Source organism: Antechinus flavipes, chromosome 5, assembly GCF_016432865.1.
Source record: "Antechinus flavipes isolate AdamAnt ecotype Samford, QLD, Australia chromosome 5, AdamAnt_v2, whole genome shotgun sequence".
NCBI classification, from domain to species: domain Eukaryota; kingdom Metazoa; phylum Chordata; class Mammalia; order Dasyuromorphia; family Dasyuridae; genus Antechinus; species Antechinus flavipes.
The window spans coordinates 204,030,256-204,052,955 of record NC_067402.1 but is presented as its reverse complement, the minus strand read 5'-3'; the positions used below and the strand labels follow the sequence as shown (position 1 = coordinate 204,052,955).

Sequence of the window (22,700 nt, the reverse complement as noted above, 5' to 3'; positions counted from 1 at the left end):
TCCTGGAAAATGTATTTGTCATTTTTTCTCTCAAAGAAATCTCAGAGGCCTAATTCTACATTCAATCTCAGCAACATAAATTCCAATTTTTATGAACTATATTTGCCCAGCAGCACATACTCAGAGGCATGTAGTGACACACACAGAGTTATTAGGAACTGCATCCTTTAAAGTACAATGTAATCTAATATATCCTTGAGCATCTAAAACAGTTACTTTTTTGTAAGTTAGAAATTAATTCTGACTTGTTAATTTACTGGAAGACTTTCACTTTTTAATTTTTTGGGGAGAAGTCAGGGTGGGGGAGTTTGTTTACCTCATCACAAGCTGAACAACGGGGTTTGAGCAGTTCAGCATGATGCCTCCCACAGTAAATTTTTCCATCTTGGTAAAAATAGATGAGATCAACTAGCAGCTCATTACATGTAAAGCAGACGAAACAGGAAGGATGCCACCATGCTCCAGGCCCAGCTCGAGAGGCAAATACCACAATTTTGCCTGCATTTATCTTCATTCCACACTAAAAATAATAGGGTTAGAGTTACAAAATAATCCTGCCTTTGGTGTGACTCTTAGGCTCTCTCCCTCTATACTAAATTCCAAATACCCACTTGATATCCAAAGTTTATTTTATTTTACTAGGCTTCAAGGGTCCCCCAAAGTCTCTTGATCTTGGTTTATTTAAAATATTCAAGTAGGATTGTTGTGCCATTGTTCTCTTTTAATGTCCTGACCCAGTTTCCCTAATTGTCCTATTCAGTTACTCTGCCTCAAGTTATAACTATTCCCTCTTAATATTTGAATAGGATAAAGGTCTTGTATCTTAGACCTCAAGCTATAATTATTCCTTCTTAATGTTTGATGGGATAAAGGTCTTTATCTATTTTAGACATCAGAATGTCAGGAGCCTCTTCAGTACCTCCCATTATGTCATCCTTCGTACCTTCCCCTATTAAGTCATCCCCATCCAGGGACCTCCCCCAGTATCTTGTTACCCTATAAAAGAATCTTGTATCTGAATTCGCTGGATTCTTTGAGACTACAGTCTCATTCAGCCCTGAGACCAAACTATGGATCCATTTGGTCCCAATAAATCTCTGCATTTAATAAACTATTAAATTGTTCTCTAATCACTATCTTTCTCCAGCATTACAAGATGATCTTCATTCAAATATATTATCCTAGTCTTCTGAGAACTGTTTAATCTGATTTATAAAATCAATAGTGGTTTTACACTCAGGTTAGATACATTTCCTACATAAATTCCTGAATAGTTTCATTATGCCGCGATTATTTTTCAAAATTTAAACCTATAAATCTCCATATATTCTGTAAATGGCAACATTTTAGCATTTATTTATAGAAAAGCATCTCTGTTATCATGAATAAAATCTTATATTAAGTGGTTAAGAAAAAAATTTAACCTACAACCTGATTTTTTTTTTAATTCATTTGTCTGGATAATTTTTGTGCCTTTTTAACCTTTTCAAATTATATGAAATGCAACAAACTACTTACCTGTTCACAAACTGTATGCATTAGTCCTCTGGAAAGAAGTTTAATAGTTCCTCTTCCAAGTGACTCTTTCTTACGCTGAACACTGAACATCTGCAATTCCTTCTTTTCTTCTTCACTCAGAGATTGGCAATACCTCACCTTTATTTTAAAAAAACCTCTTCTAGTTCAATTAAATCCATAAATCGCACACTTTTACAAAATTTACAAAATAATTACAAATAATAATTTACAAAAAAATTGCACACTTTTGTTACAGAAACAAAATGCTAACCTAATACATAAATACTCAACATACATAAATACTCAGCTAAAAATTATTCTTTTCTACATAATCCCCATTTCCACAGTATAAGGTAAGTATAATCCAAACACAATCTTTCTTTATATATCAGTAAATAAAATGTTATATTTAAATCCTGATGTTTTAAAAAAAGTGAAATTAACTTCTTTGTAGAATAAAATAAATTAGTCAAATTAATTAAAATTTACAGCTAAATTTTCTAAATTTCAAAAGTGAGATTATGAAGTATCCTTTCTGTATTCCAGCAATGAAATTTCATAAATTAGTAAGTCTCTAATAATTGATAGATGCCTGTAAATACAAAACCAAATCTATACATGCAAACTTTTTTCTTTTTCTTTTTCTTTTGTTTTAATAATTATAACTTTTTATTGACAGAACCCATGCCATGGTAGTTTTTTTTTTTTTACAACAGTATCCCTTGCACTCACTTCTATTCTGACTTTTCCCCTCCCTCCTTCCTTCCAAATGGCAAGCAGTACTATACATGTTAAATATGTCACAGTATATCCTAGATACAATATATGTGATGCACACTTTTTTCTTGCAAAGAAAACCACTACCACAATCTTGCTTTTAATTAAAGACAGTGAGATAAGTCCCTAAATTGTCTAGGATTTTTGGGTAGAATCCCAATGTTTATCACATAATTTTAATTTTTATTTGCCTCAATTAAAAAAAAATAGGATATTACATTTGAGTCTTATCAAAAAAGCAAGAGAATGTGTTTGCTTTTTAGTCTATTTTACCTCATTATCATGTGGAGGCAATTGGTACAAAAGCTGTTTAATCCGATGTTTCTCCCCAGGGCTGTTAACATAAGGAACTTTATCTTCTGGTAAACAAGCAAAATAAAGCTGGACCTGTAAGGTAAATGTAAAGAATGATGGAAACATATTATACCACTTTCAGATTAAAAACAGGCACACAGATGCAAAAGACAAACATTTGCTTCTTTTACATACACTGTTAATTTTGACCTCTAATAGGATTTTCATCTGCTAATGATTGTGCAAATTCAGTAAAACTAGAGAGTTCTGATTATAAGTAGCACACAGCTGTTAAATTTTTAAAAGTGTAATTTGTTGTGATGATTCAAGAGCATCACTCACTACCTACCATGAGTGATACCTACTTAGTGTCAGTCAGCAAATCAAATGAAATTATAAAGTGCAATCTACAACTGACTACACCGTTATAAAATTGTACAAATGCCAACCAGACTGAATAAAAATAAATTTAATATGCTCTCCAGTTTTATATATACATTGCTGAGACAAAATTTGTTTAACTTTTTAAATTCTTGCTTACATATTTTTTAAAGATGCGTGATTTACAGTAACGACTGTGGAAGCTTTACACTAATTGTTAACCTAACTTTGTGATTAAAGAACACTATTGATATAAATAGTTGGCATAGAGTTGTATAGTTAGATCAATTAATGATCCAACATTTCATGTAGCATTGGATCTTTTACCTTACAATCTAATTGCCTGGTTGCACCCCAAATTTCCATTTTAAGGATGAAGCACAAGTCAACTATGTCTTTCATTCATCTCTAGGCTGTACTCTTGATTCTCGGGAACACTCTCTACAATACATTATAAATCTTTTCATCTTGGGAGTTCACTTCATCCCTGGAAATACTCTCTCCATTTTTGGCCTCTGATTGGCTGGCTCCTCCCAGAAACCACATTTTAAGAATGATGCCCAGGGCAACCAGGTCTTAGTTCCTTTGTACTCTTGACTCTCCAGTTTTTTTGTAAAATGCTCTAAGTACATTCATGCCCCTCCCCCTCCTTTTAGGTTTCCTTTTTCTTTCATGTAGATTATAAACTCCTTAAGGTCAGGAGCTATTTTTTTTTCCTGCTTCAACTTGTTATTCCACAATTCTTAAAAAAATTCCTGGAAAACAAGTGCTTGTTACTTGACTTACCATCACTATTGCCTACAATTTTAAACAAGATAATTATCTTACTGAGGTGAGAATATATTTTTATTAAAATAAAACAATAATTCAATACTTCTCATAGCCAAATATAAGATAGGATGGTGACTATATGAGCAAAGAAAACGGGACCTATGTATGGAATGCCATGAAGGCAAAAATGATAAGATTTTTATAATGAATTCAATATTTGAAGTAAGTATGAACAATTGAGGGGTACTTTTGATTGTGAATTTTAGTCACCAGAAGTATAATGGTACCTTCAATACCCAGAAGAAAGTTGGGAAAAGGGGAGGGTTTATGGGTAAAGATAGTAAGTTCTGTTTTGGACATGCTGATTTTAAGGGATGGATAAGATATTCAGTTCCAAATGTCCCAAAGACAATAGAATATTTACTAGAGATGAAAAATTCTTGGGAGTTGATAAGATCTTTAAGTGATCTAACAGTAAGAAAAAAGAAGAGAAAAAACAGCAAGGAAAAAAAAAACAGCAAAGGAATCAGGAAAAACAGTTTCAGGGAAACTCAGCGATGCCAAATATTGCAGAAAGGTTAAGAAGGATCAGGAATGAGAAGATAATTACCATTAGATTTGGTGATAGAGATCATTAGTAATTTTGGAAAGATCATTTCAGTTGAATGATGAGATTGAAAGCCACATCACTGAGGATTTAGAGTGAGAGGAAAGGAAGATAAGGAACTGAGAGTGGATAGCTTTCTCAAGGAAAACTCTTCTCATGGAAGAGAAATATAGAACAATAACTAGCAGGGATAATATGATCAAATATACTTTTTTAAAGGAGGACAGAAATATGTATATGTTGGTAAGTGGGGAGGGGAGAGGATGATAAGAGAATAAATATTTCTATTGCACCTCTCATGTGCCAGACAATATGCTATTTTTTGTTGTTATTGAGTCATTTCACTTGTGTCTAACTCTTCATGACTCTTTTGGGGTTTTGGTACTGGAGTGATTTGCCATTTTATTTCCTTTTATAGCCCATTTTACAGACGAAACTCTGAGGCAAATAGGGTTAAGTAACATAGCTGGTAAATGTCTGAAACTGGCTTTGCACTTGTGAAGATCAGTCTTCATGCACTGTCTTGAGGCAAATTTGAACTCGGGTCTTCCTCACAGGCCAATAACCCATCTTCCTCAAGAAAGAGGATAAAGTGGGCTTGATAGTGAAGATGAGAAGAGAACAGAGTCAATCACCTCTTCAACTGACAAGTAATTGAAGGAGACAGTGTAAATATATGTCTGATGTGAGATGAGCAGAAAAGGGAATGGAGAACCCTTAGTAAAGGGCTTCAAATTTTCTTTTGGTCAGGTATGACAAAGTCATTAGCAAAGAAGGTGGAAAAAGCACCAAAGAGACTTGAGGAATGATTAAAAGGTTTGGAGTAGCCACTGTAAAGAGTGGGATAAGAAAATTGATAAAAGTTAATTTTAATGAGATCATTTGAATATTAATATTAATTTGTAACATTCCTTTCTGTTTAAAATTCCCACTTTTTAGTTTAGTTCTCTCTCCCCTTCCTCTCCCCCTCACCGCCCCCCATATTAAATTCAACAGTGAAAAAGCCAGGGACAAGAAGAAAAGGGGTTTAAAAATGAGGCAGTGAGATAACAGGCATAGGAAAAAAGGCCGGTTTTGGAGGATCATAAAAGAGTGATTAAATAGATAAAATATTGATATAGTCTTGAAGAAAGGAAGTTAGGAACAGAATATTTCAAGTGAGGATTACTAGTATTAGTTACTTTCTATAATAAGAATGTTTAATTTTTGATTTTCTTTTAGTCTTGCAACTTTTGGCTTAACTGAAAGCCTGTCTTCTGTTAATAATGACTTCACCAGACCAAAACCAGAATCATGGAATAATAATATTAAAGGAAGATTAGGACCCTTTCTCCTAGTGGAAAAATGTTTAGCTAGCTAAAATCAATCTTTCAGGATCTGAAAACTTGCTTAAATGTTCTTTAGATAAGAAGCCAGAGGAAGAATCACAATAGTCCCTGACTCCTAGGTGATAGGTAAATCTTCTTCCTCAATTAGCCTATTTGGGAACCCTCTAGATATAATTTAATCTATAACCTAACTCAGTTTGCCTATAGAATTTATTCATTGAAGTTTGTTTGCTTAGGAGATGTAAGAGACTCTGTTTAAATACATTTGTTCAAGTTTTATAATACTGAGGGAAATACGCTATTTTAAATCTGTCTTTTTTTGGTAACTTCTGTGGCATAAGAGGAATATGATATAATACAGTATAAAAAAAATTCCTCCTCTTTCATTTTGATGTAATTTTGCCTATAAGAACCTTTGTTAGAATCCTAATCTTTGTTCAGGATTGTTGTTTTCTCTGAGGCCTGAACCTATGCTATGAATAAAATAATACAACTTAGGTTTTTTACTTCCATATGTTGTTTCTGTGGTAAATATATTTTGGCATAAGATACCTCCCACATGAACTCAGGAGATATTTCTCCCATAACATTTCTTTTTCACCAATTTTTCTTTGAAAAGAGCATGGTAGGGGCAGTTAGGTGGTGCAGTGGATAGAGCACCAGTCCTGAATCAGAAGGATCTGAGTTCAAATTTGATCTCAGATACTTTAACACTTCCCAGCTGTGGGACCCTGGGCAAGTCACTTAACCCCAAATGCCTCAGAGGAGAAAAAAAAAAAGCATGGTAGATAAGAAGAAAAGAGAAGAAAAAGTATAAGAGGGTATGATTGAGGAAAATACACAATTAGCAATTATAAAAAAGGATGATAAAACAGGATAATAAGATTGAATTTAGAAGTCAGAAACATTTGAAATATAAAAATTTCGAGTTAAAATAAGTTCTGTTCTAGCAAAAACTGGAAACAAGGTGGTACTCATCAATTGTGGAATGACTGAACAAATTACTGTGTATAAATATATGGAATATAATTGCTTCATAGAAATGAGGGAAGAGATTAATTTAGAGAAACTTGTAATAATTGTATGAAGTAATGTAGAGTGAAAGGAGAATCAAAACCAATTGTAAAAGACTTCAAAACAATAATCAGTGTAATAATCAAAACTCTAGAATAGGGCTTCTTAAACTTTTTCTACTTGTGACTCATTTTTTATGTAAGAAATTTTATGTAACCCTGGATATATAGATTTATAAAATAGGCATAAAAATCAAAATGTATTATTAACATTAACATATGATATACTGATATTAACATATAATATATTATGATAATAAATAATAATTTTGTGAGCCCTTCCCATATACAAAACCCTTTATGGAGTTGAAACCCACAGTTTAAGGAGTTAGACTCTAGATGCTTGGGGTTGAATCATATTTGTGACCTCTTGGCAGAAAGGTTTTAAATTAGAGGTACAGAATGAGTAATACATTTTAGTCACAGCCAATGGTTAGATTTGTTTTGCTTGACCAAACTTCCCTGTTTTAAGAGAGGGCTTTTATTTGAAAGGAGGAACAGTGCGAGGGATACTCACAGTGATATATTCCCCTTTCCTCAAAAAAGAAAGAAAAAAAAGTGTCAGCAAATTACTTTGAAATGCACAAAAAAGAGAAGGAAGTTTAAAGAGGAACTTATGCCATGTTGAAACTAATACGTTATATTTGAAACATACTTTAAAAAAGAATATGTAAGAAGATTCATGGTTTCATATCAATTCCTTTTTTTTTTTTTTTTTGCATAGGGAAATGCTCATGTTACAGTACATCAAATTCATAATGATAAATGGGATTTTTTAAATTTTAAAAATGGAGCATTTATAGTATCAGATAATTAAAAAAAGCCAGGATAGCAATCATGACCTTAGACAATGTCACCAAGGAGAGAAAGGAGCAAGCATCTACCCTACTAGATATATGGTAGTCACATATCTGTCATATATGTGTCATATATGTCATAAATATATATGTGTCATATATGTAGATGAATGTAGAGAATGTAGAGAAAGATAATATACAATTTTAGATATATTGAATTTAAGATGTGTTCTAGATAACTATATGTATGTCATAAATAAAAAGTTAATAAGTACATATATGGCAAGTATACTGGATAAAAAACAGCAGTACTGGAGTGAGGAAGATCCAAATTTAAATTTGTCTTTATAGTAAGTTCAAATTATTTACTAGCTGTGTGACATTGTTTAAGTCACTTAACCTCTATTTGTCTCACTTTTTCATCTGTAAAATAAAGATAATAATAGCATTTTTGTGACATTCAAATGAGATATTTGTGATGTACTTAAAGGCACAGTATATGTACTGTACACATAGCAGACCATATAAATGTTAGCTATTTTATTATTAAATATAAAATAGTTTCAGAAGTAGAGGCACCTAGAGTTGAAATCAGGAAAAGTTTCATGGAGAAGATAATGCCTGAGCTGCATCTTAAGATAAAAGGATTCTATAAAATGAAAGTAAGGAAGGAGTATATGCCAGGTACAGAGTTGGCCCTTGCAAAAACATAGGCAGGAGGAGTGTCCAATGTGAAAAACAGAAACAAGGAAACAAGAGAGAGGGAGTAATGTCCAATGAGGCTGGAAAGGTAGGGTGAGGCCACATTGTACAGCTTTAAAAACTATGCAGAAGAATGCATATTTGATTCTAGAAATAAAAGGAAGCCACTAAAGATGACTGAGTCACTTATTCACATGGCAAGATCTGCCCTTGAAGAAAATTAACTTGGCAGTACTAAGTTGGATGTGAAGTGATGAGAAACTTGAGGCAGAGAAACCTTAAGCTACACGATGGCTTAGTAATTAGAAGATGTCAGATGTGAGAGATGTTGTAAAAGTAGAAGCACATGATTTGGCAATTAATTCAATTATTTGGGATAACAAACAGTAAGAAGTCCAGAGTAGTGTTTGTATTATGATCCTGGGACACTAGAAGAATGGTGATAATAGTTTCAAAAAGATATGGAAGTCTGAAAAAAGAAGAGAATGTAGAGAAAGATAATATACAATTTTAGATATATTGAATTTAAGATGTGTTCTAGATAACTAGTTTCAAATGTTGAAAAGGTAATTGGTAATCCTAGACTGAAGATCAAGGAAGAAACTGAGCTGTATTTTTAAATTTTAGAGTAATCTGTTTATAAATGACAGTTGAAATCTATGGGAGATAATGAGATTACCAAGAGAGAACTAAAGAATTAAAGTACTTTGAAGAACATCATTAGGAAGCATGATGTTAATGATAAGCCAGAATGAAGAGAAGGACCAATAAGAAAAACAGGAGTTAAATTAAAAAAAAAAAAGAAGTGTTATCAAAATGAGAGAAGATTTAGGAAGAAAGGGATGAATAGTGTCAAATGTAGATAACGAAGAAAAAATTGAGACTGAAAAAAGATCAACAGATTTGTCAATTAAGAGATCACTGCCAATTTTGGCAAGACATCAGAAGTCAGATTGTAAAATGATGATGAGTGAGTGAAAGAAGAAGAGGTGGAAGTTGTTCGTGTGGATAACTTTTTCCCAAGAATCTTGGCTGGAAAAACAGGAAACATGTAAAAGAATAGCTGGAGGGAAACATAGGATCTAAGATGAGGGAGTCCTGAGCAATTTTTAAGATAGTAGGGAAGAAATAACTTGATAGGGCAAAGTTGAACATTCAGGGCATCAGGAAGGACATCATTGAGAATGCAACCTGTTGGGAAAAAAACCAGGGTTGGGGATACAATCAGGTACACATGTTAGGGGTTGGTCCCAGAAAGGAGAAGAGCTACCTTTACGGTTAAAGACTAAAGGAAGGAAATAGGACATAAATGTCAAAGGGTTTTGAGATGAAGAGAAAGAAACTCATAGATAATGGCCCCTATTTTTTTTCATCAGAGCAAGAAGCAAGGCTCTAAGCTAAAGCAGGAGTGAAGGAATAGAGAAATGTGGGAGGAACGAGTAGAGGAATCAAAGCTTGGAATAAATATATATATATGTATGTATGTATACACACACATATCTATAACTATCTATATGTAGATATATTTATCTCTTTCTCTCTCTATATATATTAAGAAAATAACATGCAAATATATCAGCATACTTATAGGACTACCTCCAATTTGAGTAAAGTAGAAAAGATGGTAGGAGTAATCAAGGACTGAGGTTTGCCATGAGTAAAGCAAAGGGGCAAGGACACACTAGTAGAGAATAATGTAGACTTCAAAAGATATGACCAAAGTGTTGGGCTGAAGTTTTCAGGGAATAAAGAGAAGTCAGATAATGGACATATCACAAAGAGTAAAGGGATTGTAGTTTTTATTGAGAATAAAGAATATGTATAGGAAGGATAAAAAGGTAAACTGAGATGTTATGGTGAGACCTGACAGTAATTAAATTTTAGTTTAGTCTGGTTTAGAAAAACTAAATTTTTCTAGTTAGCGAAGTTAACTTTGTCATTAATGGCAAAATTTAGGGGGTTATCATCTACATATATGGCTAAAGAGATTGAAGGTGTAGTTTGAGGGACTTAAGGAATGATTAATTAATTAAAACTTTATTATTTAATTAAAACCTTAATAACTTAAAGGTGCACTTTGGTGACACCTTATTTATATGTATCAGATGAGATAGTACCTAAGTACTGGAAGGAAAAGTTAACACATATGCAAAAAGCAAGCCAGTCAAACTTTAATAAGAATAGCCCTTAACCTCTCCCTTTTAGATTAAAACAATCTAACAGAAAGATTAACAACATAAAAAAAGTTAAGAACATGAAAAAAATTTAGAAAAGTTAAATATATTTCTGGCTATTTAGAGAAGTGAAAATTTAAAATTATATATTTCTCAGCTCTGCCTGGCACTTTTACAAAAAAATGGGAACTAAAAATATATTTCTCAGATATATATATGGTATCTTTACAAAAATTATAATATATTAGACATAAAAACTCTATAATAATAAATGCAGAAAAATCAAAGATTCAAAAGTAAGTGGAGACTAAATAACTTAAAGAACATGTGGGTAACTGCTTTGTATAAACAAAAACATCTCAATAGCAGAGGAATATTAATTGCTTAAAAGGTAGGATGAGCCAATATAAGATGACGATATCACCCAAATTAATTTTACAATTTACAAAATGCTAAAGGATTACTTTTATAGACCTATAAAAAATAATAATACGCTTATGTCTCAATTACTAGGAATAATGAATCCTGGGAAATGGTCACATATATTAAAATATGCATTATTCAAAGCTATGGTTTTGAATTATATAGAATATGGTTACTTGTTCCAGTCCAGTGGAAATATGGGACCCGCTTCAAGGGATTCATTAATCACACTAATAAGGAGCTAGCTGTAACAAAATTCACTTGAAGGAACAAAAGGTCAAGAATCTCAAGGAAATTTATGGGGAAAAAACGGGGCCTAGCAATAGCAGATCTCAAACTATTCTACAAAGTAATTTGTTTGAGAGAAGTCAACCAGTGGAACAGAACAGGCTTACAAAATACAAAATGAGCCTGGTAGCCCCATTACTTGAGAATTTCAAATTATTGGGATAAAAATTCACTATTCAACAAAAAAAGGGAAGGGGGGATAGGAAAGTGAACTGATAGACCAACATCTCACATCATATATTGAAATATATTGCAAATGACTTAGAAAGAAAAGATGTCATCAGGGCAGCTTGGTGGTGCAGTAGATAGAGCACCAGCGCTAAAGTCAGGAGGACCTGAGTTCAAACCTGACCTCTTCCTAGCTGTGTGACCCTGGGCAAGTCACTTAACCCCAATTGCCTCAGCCAAAAAAAAAAAATGTCATCAATAAATTGGAAGAGAAAAAGAAGAAATTATCTAACACAACTATAGATAAGGGGAAAAAGTTCATTAAGAACAAGAAATATTAACTCGGCCTATCCAAGAGCACTTAATATTTTTCCAATGATTTAAATCTGACTTTATTTGTGTGGAAAGTGTTTTGTAATTTTGCTCATAAAATTTCTGACTTTCCTTTGATAGATAAATTCCCAAATATTTTATGCTATTGACAGTTATTCTGAATGGAATTTCTCTTTGTATCTCTTGCTGTTGGATTTTGTTGGTGATATATAAATATGCTGAGGATTTATGTGGATTTATTTTGTATCCTGCAACTTTGTTAAAGTTGTGAATTATTTCTAATAGCTTTTTAGTAGAATCTCTGGGGTTCTCTAAGTATATCATCATCTCATCTGCAAAAAGTGCTAATTTGATTTCCTCATTACCTATTCTAATTCCTTTCATCTCTTTCTCAACTCTTATTGCCGAGGCTAGTGTTTCTAATAAAATATTGCATAATAATGGTGATAGTGGGCAACCTTGCTTCACTCCTGATCTTATTGGGAATGGTTCCAGTTTTTCCCCATTACATATGATGCTTACTGACGGTTTTAAATATGTTCCTCGCTATTTTAAGAAAAAGTCCATTTATTCCCATTCTCTTAAGTGTTTTTTATTAGAAATAGATGTTGGATTTCATCAAATGCTTTTTCTGCATCTGTTGAGATGATCATATAGTTTTTTGTTAATTTGGTTATTGATATAGTCAACAAAGAGTTTTTTTAAAAGAGGACGCTGGAGGAGAGAATGAAGCTGGAAGCTAACAATTAAACAATGTTTTGCTGTTCTACTTCACTCAAATGCAATTCATGAGCAAGTGAATGCATCAGTGGTCTTTTAAAAGACTAAATCCTTGTTTCAACAATAAGGATTCTGCATGAAGTCTTTATTTAGAGAGGACTTCCAGAGCAGACCATACTTCTAAGAAATGACAAGGAGAAGATACAACCTTCATCTAGGAGATTCTGCAAAAAATTAGGCTCTGATGCAAGCAGCACAAAATCTCTCAAACCAGGAGAAGCTAGAGGTCTTCTTCATCTATAAATAATTCTCTTCAATTTGGACTTTATATTAGATTTCCTTCATTAGAATGGTGAGCATTTTTAGTGAGAATATATTTCTCATTGTATTATAAAGTCATATCATAAAACCAAAGAGGAGAATATAAAGTTCCATCCATCAACACTAAGGAAATGGGACCAACCATTTATAATCTGACAAGGGACTGAAGAAATTGCAAAAAATAAGTAAGAAAAATTTAATTATCTAAATTTAAAACAAATTCATGAACAAAATCAATGCATCTGGGAAAAAAAAGAAAATATCAAGTGGGAAAAACTACCCTTACATCAAACATTGCTGATAAAATCCTGACTTCCAAAATTTATAAAGAATTGATACAAATATCTAAGACTAAGAGCCATTCTCTAATTTGTAAATGTACAAAGAATAGGTACAATTTGCCCCAAAATATGCAAAATATCATTTTGAAATGCATGATAGTGTCCCAAATTAGTAATAAAACAATAGCAAATTACAAATGAGGTATCTTCTCACATACTTTATCCTTTCCACATTGTGATTTTCCCCAACATGCTTTTGATGTATATTGGGTCAACATAAGAAATTAAATGGAAATTTGAGTGAAGTTTTATGGAAGTTACAGATAATACGTGAAGGCCAACAAATGATATGAAAAAGTTTAGAAATTTAGAAATGCATGAAATACATGTATAGCATTTTATAATATCAACATAATTTATTTTTTAATATCACATATATGTAATTTTTTTTAAAGTAAAAATAAGTAAAAAGTTAACATTTGTGAAAAGAATGTATTAGCCAGCAGATGACACTCAAAGGCTAGTATTTTTACTCAACATTGACCTACATATAGCCTATGACAAATACTAAACCTAAATTTTACAGCAAAGTATTACAAATATCCCATAAAAGAAAAAGACAAAATTTAAATATCTGGGTACAAAGGGAAGATCAAAAACCTTTATGTGGATTTTCCAGATCATAAGGGCACCACATCCCACATTGTTAAACTTTACATAGAATTGTCAAAGATGCTTTAGTGCTCTGTTGGAGCTATGAATTGGTGTGCAAGATAATATAGTAGATTAGAATGTTGTAACTTGAGTTAGGAAAATCTAAATTCAAATTCGGTCTCATATGCTTCTTAACTGTGTAATCCTGGCAAGCAACAATCTCTGTTTGCCTCAATTTCTTAAACTGGCAACAATGAAAATGTAAAATGGCAACAATAATATTATTTACCTCTCTCAGGGTATTCTGACAATCAAATGAAACAATTATTTCAAAGTGGTTATCATAGTATCTGGCAGAGAGTTGGTACCATATAAATACTACTTGTTATTGTTATTAAAAACAATTCACAATTATGTGTAAAAATGTAAAAAGAGTATTCAAAAAGTTTTGGAAATAAAAATTGTATGAAAACCAAAAAATTCATAGTAGCACTTTTTGGGACAGCTAAAAAGTACAAAGCGGATTTCCATCAATTGAGAAATAACTGAACAAACTGTAGTCCCCAAAGTAGAAGATAATATGATTGTGCCACAGAGAGGAATTCAGAGAAACAGGAAACTTGAGCTGATACAGAATGAACAAATCAAATTGAGGAAAATCATACACAAAATGAATAAAATAATGTAAAAAAAAATAAGACTAGAAAATAACATTAGAAATCTGAACAAAGATATGTACAATGTTAATTCCAGATATATGATGCTGAAAATTTTTCTTCTTCTCTATAGGGTGGTGCTGCTCTAATGGTATAGACACTGTCAGTACTAGTTGCTTATTGGATAGATTTATTTAATTGTTTTTATTTGCTTGTTGGTAAGGTATAGTACTAGACACGGGGAATGTACAGTGGAAAATAATTATCATACAAAAAAATTGCATCAATAAGTTTTAATTTCTAAATTGTAAGAAACACGGAGAAAAATTTTTGTTAATGAAATAATTTACTAAAACAATTTAAAATTTAAAAAAAAGGTAAAAAGGGACCCATTAGTACAAACATCATATACGTGTAGCAACTCTTTTTGTAGTGGAAAAAACTAGAAATTAAGGGGATTAGGAAATAACTGGATAAATTATGGAATATGAAGTACCACTGATATTAATATATGGTAATGAAATACTATCATGCTATAAGATTAGTTTAGGTACCTACTATAATATATCATGTATAGACATGATATATAGAATGATGGACAGGAACCTTTCAGAAAAACTTGTGAAAGCATATGTGAATTGATACAGAGTGAAATGATTTGAACCAGAACAATTTATACAAAAACAATGCTGTAAAGACAAACAACTTTGAAAGACTTAAGAACTTTCATCAACATAGTGACCAACCATAATTTGAGAAAATTTCCTGACAGATAATGGACTCAGGATGCAGAACAAGACATTTATTTTGGATATGACTAGTGTAGGAATTTGTTTTTGCATGGGTATGCACATTTGTTACATTGGTATTGTTTTAACTTTTCTTTTTTCAATAGGGGTGGAGAGACACGTGGGATGGATTTTTTTAACTGAAAAAAAATGTTTAACATTTTAAAAAGTAAATGAATATGTGAATCAAGGGACAAATCATTAGAATGACAGATAATTTAACAATAGTGGATTAGAATGTGAAAATAACACAACAAACACATTTGGGATACAATCAAAGCAACCCATAGGGGAAATTTATATCACTAAACATTTTCTTCAACAAAAGAGAAAAAGAATAGATCAAGGAATTAGATATGCAACAAAATATTAGGAAAAAATCAAGTTGAAAAACATAAAGCAAACAAAAAAGTAGTAATTTATAAAATCAAAGAGGATATTAAATATTTCAACTGATGACTAAAACTAGGAGTTATGGTTTGGGGGAAAAAACCTAATCTGCAAGTAAAATACTTACAAAAATAAAGAATTAACTTTTTCTATGGTTCAAATATGGTTCTAAATCCTAAGTCAGAGAGAGATTAAGCAGAGACAGAAAAGTCTACATAACATTCCAAATGAATATAAATTAAAAAAAAAGTATTTCAGAGAGTTATCCAAAATGGCCACAATACTATTGGGGGACAAAAGATTACACAATATCACTAGGTTGGATTTATATCAGTAATGGGAGGGGGGTTGGTTTAACATTAAGAGAATTATATACATAACAGACCATGTTAATAATACAAAAAATAAAAATCACAAGACTATATAAATGTAGAAAAAACTTCTCTACTAGGCATAAGATATTTATGCTATAAGTATTTTAAAAATATGAATAAATGGAACATCTCTTAATATTCTAAAAAATATCTACTTAAAAACAGGAACTAGCATTATCTAGTTAACTATCCAATTAATTATCTAGTGATCAGAGAAGTCTAAAGTATTTTCTGCTAAAACTGGAGTAAAGATTGTTCATTGTTAACACTGTCCATGATATGATTTTAGAAATGTTATAAATAATAATAAGATAAGAAACAGATATTTAGACAAATGCAAGGTAAGGAGGAAACAAAAGTATCTGTTTTGCAGATTACATAATACTTTACTTACAGAGTCCTACAGATCCTAAAATCAGCCATGTTGTAGGAATAGGAAGTAATAAAAATTATGCTTAATTAACTACAGAATATATTAAATATGTATATGTTCATCTACTTAGATACATATGGGAAATAAATGAACATGAAGAAACACTGCTTTTTCTACAAATATATAGGCATTGATTGTTATGTAGGCCATGCCATATAATAAAAATGACAATACTACTTAAATTATTTTACTTATTCAGTGCCATAGCAAAGTACCAAAAAGATTATTTTATAAAAAAAAATTATATAATAACAAAATACATCTGGTAGGACAAAAACATTAACTATCTCAAAAGAACAATGAGAGAAGCAGGAAAGAAGAGGATCTCACAGTATCAGATCTCAAAGAATACTAGCAAAGCAGAAAGTATTAAGAGTATTTGGTACTGATAAAAATAGAAAAGTTGATTGGTAGGACAGATTAGCAAGATTACATCAAGAAACAAATGAATCTAGTAGTAGATTTTCCTTAAATCCAGAAATTTCAACTACTTGAATAAGAATTCATTGTTTAACAAAAACTGCTAAAAATTAGAATTATAGAACTCATTTACAGAAATAGTAGTGTATGATAGCATATAAACATATGTATGACTTGATTATAAAGCATCATCTTATAAACAAATGATAGAATCAAGGAAGGAGGTAGTTTTTACAATTATCAGATAGAAGAGTTCTTGACCAAATGAAAGATAAAAATGAAAAAAATAGACAAAATTGACAATTTTTATTGCATAAAACAAAAAGGTTTTGTACAAATAAAATCAATGTAGTTAAATTACAAGGGACTGATATCCAAGACATATAGGAAACTGAAGCAAATGCATGACAATAAGTTATTCCCTAATTGATAAAACATTTAAATATGAATACGCAGTTCTCAAATGGAGAAAAATATCTTATCAGCAACCTTATGAAAAAATGCTCCAAATTACTACTAATAAAAAATACAAATACAAATACAACCATTATGTTGATACAAAGATTCAAAAGTGGTGAATGATAATGGATGGAGGAGCTTCAATCTTCAATTAATCTCTCCTATTCATTGAATCCTTCCCTGTGGCTTACAAACACATCCTTAAAAAACTTTATCTGTCCATCTGTTTACTATTGTCCTATAACTCTCCTTCCTTTCATGGCTAAATTTCTTGAGAAAGCCATTTGTAATACATATCTCCATTTGCTTTTCTTTCAGTCTCTTCTTAATTCTTTGCATCATAACTTATAACATCATTATTCAATTGAAACTGTTCTTTTCACAACTAATGATGATTTCTTAATTGCCACATTTAATGACCTTTTTTTCTATTCTGAATCCTCCATGACTTTTCTGCAGAATTTGACACTACTGATTATTTCCCTCTTCTCCTTTCTATCAGTTAATCATCTCATTCTCTTGAATATTTTTCTCTCACATTTTTTGCATCTCTACTTTCTGCCACTTCTCCTACAACCTGACTCCACTCTTTTGCCAGATCTGTACTCAGGTCATGCCCCTTTGTCTCTTTTGTCCTTCAATGATATCTCAATTATTGGGTTTGATTCGATTATCATCTCTACATAGACCTGTGTTCTAGTTTTAAATTACCAACTGTTCTTAGATATCTATAATCAAATGCTCTAGAGATATATCAAACTCAGTATTTTCAAAAGAGAACTTATATTCCTTCTTCCCCTCCCTGACACAACTTTCTCCTCTTTCAAACTTCCCTTTTACTGTCATGGGCACCATTCTCCCAATTGTCCAGGCTCTCAATCTAGAAGTCATGCTTAATTCTTCACTTGATGTAGGAAACCATGACTGAAGAATACAAGGGAAATGCTTCTTGGTTTTTTGCCTAAAATTAAGATCAGGTAATCTTAGCAAGACATATGAAATGTGTCAAAATGTGTCAAAAAGGATAGCAAAATCTGAAATTACATATTATGATTATAATGATCCAGCCAAGATTAAGGAGTTGTGAGAATGAACCTTCTACTGTTTTTTAAATCATTGTAGGTTAACAACACCCCTCCCCCCATCTCTTTTTCATTCTGCTATAAAGAATAGCTCTAAAATAGAAGAGGAGAGTGAAATATATTAGGGAAAACACATAATTTAGAAATAAAAAAGTGTTGGATGTTATTTCTTATGATTTGTTTTCCTCAATAAAAACTTTTAGGACCCTGAACCATAATTTATAATATAATTTAGAAAAGATTTGTTTTAAAAACATATTAGTCTCAAAAACACGTTCCTACCTCTTCTAGCTTAAGACCTGGTGGAACCCAGGCATACTCTTCCAAGGCATAGCCTGAATCATCATCAGATGTTGAACTTCTCTGACACCCAAAGGTAAGTTTGTTTTTTGTGGGTTCCATCTCCAAAGGTTCCATCATCAATATAAAAATGAAGGGTTGGATCCTTAGTCACAATTCATTAAGCAATGACTCCTGGAAGAAGAAAAACAAGATTCAGTTTTATATTCATAACCAGTCTCCACTAAATGCATTTCCCTAAATGCCTAACTCTCTCCTGAACTCCACAAAGAGAGCTGTCTTACATAATTCTCAATGCTTCAGTGCTGAAATCCAAGGTAGGTAAAAATATTTGAAGTTTAACATTGCATTAAACTGAAATATCAGGCCAACTCCTCTACCCACATTGTACTTTAAAATATAGAATCTACATTCTAAGAACAGAAATTTGTTGATCCTAATTTCAATTAGGATTTAAAAGTGATAGGTTTCTGGTATATTTTTTCATGACACTTTCCTCTTTTATTTTCCAAAAGACAAATGTTCTACACATTTCTGTAGTTCAGCTATAAAACTAGAATATCAATTCAGTCTAATGGACAGGTTATAAACAAAAACTATTTTGTTCATCCCTGAGAGTTATAATGTATATGTGCAGCTCTCTACTTCACCTAAGGAGATTTCTTTAAAATTTCCTTCACTAAGTTATAGTTGTAGTTGTTTATGGATATTCCTTGTCTGATATTAAATATTATACTTTGAAAAAAAAAAATCAACACATCACTTATGTAAATCAGCTGTATTAAAAAATTTAATTAAATTCAATTCACAAAAATTGGAGTTGAGGATTATTTCCAATGCTAAAATGGATTAATGTTCTCATTAACTTAAATGTTTACAGAAAAGATATGATATCATAAACATTTATTAAGGGCCTATCTTGTGCCAGGCACTGTGCTAAAGATGCAGATCTTAATTCAAGCAATTCTTTTCATTTTGTACATGTATTTTCCAGATATTATCATGTTTGCCAAAAGTTCTACCTAATATTCTGAGTCTTCTATTTTTACTAATATCTTGAGGATAACAGTAGATCATTTGGGCTTGTCTGTCTACTCACCATTACCACATGATCAGGCTTCCTCCTCTCCCCGCTATTCTGTATTGAACTGTCCTTCATCTCAGACATCTTTCTCTCATACTGTTTCCATCTATATTAGCCCTCATTTAGATTTGGATCCCCTCTGAGAATACTGCATACTCAGGTTATGTCCCACTAGTAATTACATTCCTTATCAAATTAGTCTTGGGGAGGGAGTCAGAATATTCCTTGCTTCCAATCATCACTTCTAGACTCTCCTTTTGCTTCCTTCACCAGTAATCTTTCCTCTTTTAAAAACCACTTAGTTAAAATTTTCTACCTAATCAAAATTATGTTAGTTGTAGCATATCAACCCCTATATCATTTTTTTTCTCTTTTCCTAAGGAGTTTAGCACCTCTCTCTACTTCCTCTTCTTCTATTCCATAAGATCTCTCCTTATACTATGGGAATTTAATATTCATGTAGCTATAGCCTCTCATTCCCAGGAGAATTCCATGACTTACTTCTTACAGCTCAGCCATACATAGGTAGGGTTACATATTAGATCTTGCTATCACCCACACACATTCCATTTCCCTAATTAGAAACTCTGACATTCTCCTATCTGATCATAACCTGCTATCATCCTACTTTTTCCTGTGTTTCACCCATCCTATATTTATTTTTCATCCTCATTGAAACCTCCACTGATTTCACCACTTAGTACTTTCCCAGACTTCATTTTCCTTCTATGATGACCCAAGCTCAACAGTTAGCCATTTCAAATGTATAGTGCCCTCTCTTCTTCCATAGTTCCCTTCTCCTTTTTTACTACTGTCTCACTTCTGAAACCGAATTGTAGTCTTAAATTATTCTCAACATCTTCATGTTCTACTCAATAGCTGATAAAAACAATCTGGAGGAAATCTCACAATTGGAATGACTGGGTTCATTGCAAATTCACATTATACAAACTCAAGTTGGCCTTTGTTGCATCTATACAGTCTTTTTATTTCTCTTTAATTGATTCTATATGTCACTTCCCATTGAAAGTATCTTATAGTCTTCCCTACTTAAGCTTCCTTTATCTCCTCATTCCCTTTGTATTTCACCTATGAACCTTACCTTGTTAATGAAAAGCCAGTAAGTTTCCTCTTTGGATTCTCTTCATCATCAAACCTCTTGACATCATTTCCTACTCTCTTCTTTGTCCCAATATCTGACAATAAGGTGACTATTCTCCTTGTCAAGGACTATACTCCTAATCCTTCTGCATGTGTACCTGATACCCATTCCTTTTTCTGTAGCAAATCCCATCTTCAATCATTCTTTCTCTCCTCAAATCTTTAATCCCTGTCCACTTGTTCCTTTCCTACCACTTTCAAAAACACCCAATTCCACCTATCCTTAAAAACAAAACAAGCAAAATCTGCCAGGAGATTCCAGAATCCCTTCAAACTATATTTTTGTTATACAACTTATATACTTATAGTACAACTCCTCCAGTCTTTATACACTATCCCCATTGCATTGAAGGAGTGGGGTCTTCAAGTGCAAAGCATATTCCCTCAATATATTGATTGGATTTGCTGACTTCTTTTTCTCTTCTTCCTTCTTTTTCTAACTGTTTAAAATAAAGTGTTAATTATTTGGTTCTGTTTGAATAGGAAGAGAACAGGGCAAATTGCAAAAAACGAGATTTAAGAAGATTCTCTGAAGTTGGTGGAGCAGGACAGGAAATACTAGGCTCTTTAAATGTCTCCCACTAACAATAAAAAATATCAGCCTTAAAGTGAACTTTGAGCAGCAGAAATAATTAAAAGTAAAGTAGTTGTCCTGCTAAGAAAACTAGTGAGGATTTTAAAAAAGAACCTCCTTCCAGAGGCTGAAGTTTGGTCTGAAGGAGGTGCAAATAATTCCAGGCAGACTCTGCAGAATAAAGAAAGAACAAGCCCTAGGGGCAGCTTCAAGGAGCAGAAGCCAAGGTTTAAGGAACTTTCACCTCACTGACAGTGGGGGAAGGGAAGGGAAGCAGTTTGAATAGCTGAGTAGGTTCAAGCTGAAGATTGAAGGTGGGGCCCAGGCCCAGCAGTGCTGACCAGACACTGCAATTACGGATGAGAAAGAGGAAGTTCATACCTGATGAGTGATGTAGTAGAGGAACAGAGACTCGGTGGCTGTGGGGATTTGCAGGAGAGTAGAGTACCTGGTTTTATCTCCAGGGCAGAGCTGAAGTTTGCAACCATAAAACAGAACACAGGGAGCATGAATATTTGTGGTGGCATGTGTTATGACTCAGGAGCAGAAAGGACTGCCCAAGGTTGGGGCCCCAGACAAAGCTCAGAAAACAAATTAAGAAAAACCTGGAAGTGGACAAGCTCCAAAAAAGTGTTTGGAAGAGTTTTAAAAGAACTTTAAAAATAAAATGAGAGCTTAGAAAGCAATTGGGAGAAAATAAGAGTAATCCAAGAAAATTATAAAAAAAGAAAGTCAACCAATTGGGAAAAAAGATCCAAAAACTTAAGGAAGAAAATCACTACTGAAAACTAGAATTGGGCAAGAGGAAGTTAATGACTTCATAAGACACCAAGAAATAAGAAAATAAAATCAAAAGAATGACAAAATAGAATAAAATATGAAATGTATTAGAAAAACAAGTGATTTAGGGTACAGATTGAGAAGGGACAGTATAAGAATTGTTGGACTACTTAAAAATTATGATTTAAAAAGTCTAGATAAGCCATTACAAAAAAACCTGGAGTTTTAGAATGAGACGGTAAAATAGAAATAGAAAAAAATTATCAATCATTATCTGAAAGAGATACCAATATGAAAATCCATAGGAACATCCTAGCCAAGTTTTGAAACTCCCAGATTAAGGAAAGAATCTTATGCTTTTTTAGAGTTGACTGTTAAACATTTACCAGCAAAATCTCTGGCAACATGAAAAAGTATATAAGAGAAGTCTAAGGAAGGACTGTCAGATTTAATATATTTGGCATTGTCCAAAAGAGAAATGGATAAAAGTAGCTCTAAAAAGAAAAAAAGTCAATCAATAGATGTTTGATTTTTAAAATAGTATTTCATTTTTTCCCTAATTGCATGTAAAAACATTATAAACATTCAT

The 22,700-nt window shown here is 32.3% G+C and overlaps 1 protein-coding gene across 1 annotated transcript in view; it reads right to left on the bottom strand.

Annotated features, from left to right (window-relative positions):
• The window catches only part of PRICKLE1 (prickle planar cell polarity protein 1), a 146,524-nt gene that overhangs the window by 4,549 nt on the left and 119,275 nt on the right, over nt 1–22,700 (bottom strand). Inside the window, exons 2-5 of the mRNA XM_051963553.1 lie at nt 18,495–18,686; nt 2,569–2,682; nt 1,519–1,656; nt 317–520 (exon numbers count right to left, since the gene is read on the bottom strand). Coding sequence (XP_051819513.1) covers nt 317–520; nt 1,519–1,656; nt 2,569–2,682; nt 18,495–18,632 — 594 coding nt within the window. The 5' untranslated portion in view covers nt 18,633–18,686. The remainder of the gene's footprint in view (nt 1–316; nt 521–1,518; nt 1,657–2,568; nt 2,683–18,494; nt 18,687–22,700) is intronic.